We start from the raw sequence: 6,000 nt of genomic DNA on the forward strand, positions 1-6,000 counted from the left end.
ATCCCTGCCGATGCCTCGGGCATTGAGACAAACCCCAACCACTTCCCAACCTGTCTCAGCCAATTTTAAAATATATTTTCTCTTTTGACCTTAGATTTATATGTTTTTATGTGAAAAAACGTGGCCCCACACATGACAAGGGCCACCTCAGGCTATCTCTGTAGCACACAAGCACAGCCAGCCAGTGGGCTTGGGCTACCAGGCACCACAGTCAGCAGCAGCTGGTGGCCCACCGCCTTCTCATCCTGTGCAAGTTCTCAGAATCTTGCAAGTCGAGTTTGTGCTGTGTTTAGGTTCACCCTGACTGCCACAGACATGTTCCTTCTACCAGCAGCTTGTAGCTCTACTGCTACATGTAGCCATGCTGAGGGACGATAGCTAAAAATATTTCGACTTTTTGAGCTGTAGTAAAAGGCCTGATGATGATTTCCAGAGCAATCAGCTCTTAGTGGATTATGTCCAAGAGGGCCTCCCATTTAAAAGAAGGGCCACTTACTGATTCACACAAAGAAACAGAGAGCACCATCCTTCAGTCCACACTAGAGAAATGCTGGTCTAAGAGGTCCTAAGCCCTGTGCCAGAACTAACACAAGCAGGCTCTCCCCGACTTCGGCTACATCATGTACCTTCTCCACAGCCCAGAGCTCACTTCTACCCATTAAACAATTCCACAAGAGGCCTGCATTTTCAAGTCCTTCACCTTGCCTGCCCAGGTGAACAGTCAAAGGGGCAGCAATGGTCTTGGAGTATCTCCCTTGCCCCAAGGGAGCAGCCAAGAGCTTTGTTTCCTGGCTGAGGCAGAGGACTGGCTAGGTGGAGAATGGACCCTAATGCCCCTCAGCCTCCGCAGGGCCAGGGACTGCTGCCTCGTGAAGGCCACCAGATCTGCTGTCCACAGGAACTGGGAGGCCTCTGCAGAGAGCTGGGACTCAGACATGGCTCAAGGAGGGCACTTGCTTAAGAAATAAAGGCAAGGAGGCCTTTAACATATACCTTATACGCTTTCACAAACCGGACAAAGACGGGAAAGAAGACAGAGGGTGGTGTTGTCTTGGGGTTTTCTCCAAAATACTTCACAACATCATCAAAGGCATCCTGTGAAGAAGCACATTTCATTAGTTCAGCATTTGAACTGGATGCTCTGCGGGGGAAGCTGACGCAAAGCAGCAGCCACGAGACGGAGGTTCCCATGGCCTCCCATCTCTGCACCTCCCTCACCTCCCAAGATTGGAAACCTCTGTGTTTCCTCCAAATGCCTCAGCAGAAGCAATTCAAGGAATGCAATAGTAGGGCACAGGAATTCATCTCCAGGACCTCCTGCCACTTCTACACACATGCATGCATGCACACATACACACATGCATGCACACACCCACATACAAAACGAGGAAACCTTTCAAGAGTTTCCAAAGGCGGTGGCAGAACCACTTAAAACCAACAAGGTCAAAGGGATCTTAGTCACTCTGACCCTAATCCTTGCTTCAGCACTCCGTATGACAGCCTCACACAGGGGACAGACACTCTGTCTCCAACAAGGTCAAAGGGATCTTAGTCACTCTGACCCTAATCCTTGCTTCAGCACTCCCTATGACAGCCTCACACAGGGGACACTCAGTCTCTGCCTAAACTCTTCCATGGCACGACTGCCCCAAACCAGAGGCCCTTCCGCTAAATCTGCTGAGTCCTCATCCCCCAACGTTGCCTCTGCCTCCTCTGATAATGTGCAGTTCATTCTGTTTAGCAGGTCTGCCTATCTATAAGCAACCCCCAGTATAGTGTAAGATTTTGAGGACAAGATCTACAGAAACCCAGTACACAGGGAACACTGCTTTGCCGAGCACAGGCCTGACACATTTGGGCTGAACTGAATACAGGACCCACACAGGAGTGGGTGTTGAAGTGAAAGGGGAGAGGGAGGGCCCAGGGTAAAGAAACCCAAATTAGAAAAGGACAGTGAGGATGGGGCCCTTCCAAGAATAACCCTGGGAATAGTCCCCCCATCTATAATTAATAGCTATACAAGAAATCTACCCTCCGCAGACAGAGGGAAATGGAACATTCCTCTCTGAACCCAGGGCGGACCACAGGCAGCTTTAACGGATGTAGGTTTTTTCACAGGTGTTGGGGTACTGATACTTGCCTGTGCAATCTTGGCATCATCCTGCAGCTTCTTCAGCTTCCCTTCATTGTTGAGGATGAACTCCTTCAGCAGCGTGTTGTGGTCATGCATGGTGTACTCTCTCTTGGTCAAGTCCATTCCCCTCTGGAGCTCCTTGACATCCAGCAAAACATTCTCAAGGGAGACTGAAGTAGAGAAAGAAATCCCAGTGAAACTCAACAGGGAAAGTCACAACCACGGCCAGTCTGGCTGCTGAGCCAACTTCTCAGGAGATTCTTAGGCTTACTTAAGGGCCCTAGAACTAGTTTCCAGCTTTTGGCACAGAGCTCTTTTAATACAAAGAAACACTGTAAGCACTACATTACATTCTTTGTGTGCACTACTTCATTTGCACCATTAGCTCATTTTGCCAATGAGCAAAAGCAGCATAAAGAGGTTTCATGGCCTGCCCTTGGTCACACTGCTAGTAGGAGGCAGAGGAGTAACAACTGTCGATTCTAAATCCCACACTTGCACAAAACTATTCCATTTCTCTTACAAGAAATAACCTATGGGTGGACCCATAGGCTCAGAGGTCCTTATCTGCAATAAGCCAAAGGTTTTGTGGGTTTTTTTTTTTTTTTTTTAGACAAGGTCTCACTCTGTCGCCCAGGCTGGAGTATAGTGGTTCCATCATAGCTCACTGCACCCTCAAACTCCTGCCGTGACATCCCAAAGTGTTGGGATTACAGGCATGAGCCACTGTCTAGTCCATAATCTTTTAACCCCTGTCTAACATTTAAAACTCTTTTGCATTTCTCAGGCTCTCCAGCAGGGGGCAGCCTCTTGTCTGTTAACCATAGGTTGTATTGATCACTAGGACCCAAAGCAGCATTGCGTAAGCTTCTTTAACAACCCCTCCTATTCAGAAAGGTTTAGTATAACCCTTTCTGTCTGCAGTGTGGCCTCTACTGGGACAGGCATGCTCCCAGAGCCTCCTGAGCAGCTTCTGTAGGACGTCAGGCCCCAGATCTGGCTCCCTCTTACCTGACTCAGTTCTGTACGTCAACAAAATATTGGTGCAAAAGTCATTGCAGTTTTTGCTGAAATCTGTTTGATATTGGAATACATTCTTAAATAACTATAGTTATACATCATTTTAATGCGCATTTCTCACTTTTTTGTTACTGACATTACTTGCTGTTTTAGACTGGAAATATCATTAGACAAAAAGCAAATTCAAGCAGTTTTCTTATTTGAGTTCAAAATCGGTTGTAAAGCAGTGGAGACAACTCGCAACATCAACAATGCATTTGGCAATGCATTTGGTGGTTCAAGAAGTTTTGCAAGGAAGATGAGAGCCTCGAAGATGAACAGCATAGTGGCTGGCCATCAGAAGTTGACAACGGCCAATGGAGAGCAATCAACAAAGCTGATCCTCTTAGAACCTCACAGGAAGTTGCCAAAGAACTCAACGTCGACCATTCTACAGTCTTTAAAAGCAAATTTAAAGCAAATATGAAAGGCGAAAAAGCTCGGTAAGTGGGTGCCTTTTAAGCTGAGAGAAATTTTTTTTTAAAAATCGTTGCTTTGAAGTGTCATCCTCTCCTATGCAACAACAAACCATTTCTCAATCAGATCATGACATGCAACAAAAAGTGGATTTTACATGAGAACCAGCAAGGGCCAGCTCAGTGGCTGGACCTAGAAGCAGCTCAAAAGCACTTCGCAAAGCCAAACTTGAACCTAAAAAAGCTCATGGTCACCGTTTGGTGGTTTGCTGCTGGTCTGACCCACTACAGCTTTCTGAATCCCAGTGAAACCATTACATCTGAGACGCCTGCAGGCAGCACTGGTCAACAGAAAGCACCCAGTTCTCCACGACAACACCTGACCACACTTTGCACAACCAACATTTCAAAAGTTGAACAAATTGGGCTATGAAGTTTTGCCTCATCCACCATATTCACCTGACCTCTTGCCAACTGACTACCGTTTGTTCAAGCATCTCAACAACTTTTTGCAGGGAAAACGCTTCCACAACCAGCAGGATGCAGAAAATGCTTTCCAAGAGTTGTTGAATCCAGAAGCACAGATTTTTTCACTACAGGAATAAACAATTCTCATTGGCAAAAATGTGTTGATTGTAATGGTTCCTATTGTGATTATTAAAGATGTGTTTTGTTTTGTTTTTGTTTTTTTGAGACGGCGTCTTACTCTTTGGCCCAGCTGGGGTGACATGGTGCAATTTTGGCTCAGCGGGGTTCAAGCAATTCTCCTGCCTCAGCCTCCCAAGTAGCTGGGATTACAGGTGTGTGCCACCATGTCCAGCTAATTTTTGTATTTTTAGTAGAGACGGGGTTTCATCATATTGACCAGGCTGGTCTAGGACTCCCGACCGCAGATGATCCACCCACCTTAGCCTCCCAAAGTACTAGGATTACAAGTGTGAGCCACTGTGCCCATAATAAAAATGTATTTGAGCCTAGTTATAATGATTTAAAATTCATGGTCCAAAACCACAACTGCTTTTGTACCAATGTAATAAAAACAGTGCAGTCGGTTTTTCCCTCAGTAGACTCACACTGTCTTATCATCCTTGAGTCTCCAATACTTATGGTGGTGCCGAGTACACGGAGGGCACTTGACGGTGTTCACTGGATAAATGAAGGAGTGAATACATGAATGAAGGCATAGAGAATCTGTGTCGGGCAACCTGGGCACCAGAGAGCAAACAGAACAGTTCTGCCAGGGAGCAACCCAGTCTCCCATTTTCGCCACCAATGTTTTTCAAGTGACACCATTTGGATCAAACAAAATGAGCTAGTATCCATTGGTCAGGTAGAAATTACGATACCTTTTAACATTTTTTAAAATTGGAATTGTGAGATGTAAGAACTAATTTAGGCAAAGGGAAACTTGAAAGGAGGAAGATCACTTGGTCAGAATAGAAATTCTGCTAACTGCCTAAGTGAGCGCCAAGCTCGCTCTAGGTCTGTCCAGTCTGCGTCACATAGTTCTTCATAGTCAGAGTCACGTCCATCTGCCTCTCCGTCGCCACCACGGCTTCTGCAGCATTTATCCCAGTAACAGTGCATTATCTCATTCATGCATTTGTTTACTTGTTCATTTGTTTATTTCCAACATCCAATTTTCAGGGGCTGAATTAGAATGATAAATAAAACCTGATATACCTTTAAGAAATGCACACATTGGCCAGGCATGGTAGCTCACATCTGTAATCCCAGCACTTTGGGAGGCGGAGGCGAGAGGATCACTTGAGCCCAGCAACTCAACACCAACCTAGACAACACAGCAAGACCCCATCTCTACAGAAATTTTAAAAATCAGCCGGGCATAGTGGTGTGTGCCTGTGGTTCAAGCCCCTCAGAAGGCTGAGGTGGGAGGATCATTTCAGTCTGGGAGGTTAAGTCTACAGTGAGCTGTGATCACATCACTGCACTGCAGCCTGGGCAACAGAACAAGACCCTGTCTTAAAAAAAAAAAAGCACACGGATTGCAATGGACATACAAATTGTTGTAACACAATATGAGAAACCTTGTACAAGATGGCAGAACAGAGTGCTCTTTAGTGAGAACACAGAAGCAGCAGCCATTTACCCTGCTGGGTTAGAGAAGGCCTCACCCTCAAAAATCCCGTAAGTCTGAGGTAGCCCTCAGGAATCTGAATTAAAAATAAACACTGTCTGCTTATGGTTCAATATCACAATTTGAGAATCATGGCCTGTAACTGACTCTAAGGTCAATCTGCATATCATTCCTTTTTCTAATCTAATATACTTTTGAGAGAACATGGTACAACTGGATGATATACTTCATGAGAAGTAAGACCTGGGTTCTAGTCCCTTTTTTTTTTTTTTTTTTTTTTTTTTTTTTTTTTT

At 45.5% G+C, this 6,000-nt stretch overlaps 1 protein-coding gene across 1 annotated transcript in view; it reads right to left on the bottom strand.

Annotated features, from left to right (window-relative positions):
- FMNL2 (formin like 2) overlaps nucleotides 1–6,000 on the bottom strand; it is a 319,858-nt gene that overhangs the window by 10,562 nt on the left and 303,296 nt on the right. Inside the window, exons 22-23 of the mRNA XM_037736626.1 lie at nucleotides 2,141–2,304; nucleotides 973–1,095 (exon numbers count right to left, since the gene is read on the bottom strand). Coding sequence (XP_037592554.1) covers nucleotides 973–1,095; nucleotides 2,141–2,304 — 287 coding nt within the window. The remainder of the gene's footprint in view (nucleotides 1–972; nucleotides 1,096–2,140; nucleotides 2,305–6,000) is intronic.

This window comes from Cebus imitator, unplaced genomic scaffold (assembly GCF_001604975.1).
Source record: "Cebus imitator isolate Cc_AM_T3 unplaced genomic scaffold, Cebus_imitator-1.0 Scaffold27, whole genome shotgun sequence".
Lineage (NCBI taxonomy): Eukaryota > Metazoa > Chordata > Mammalia > Primates > Cebidae > Cebus > Cebus imitator.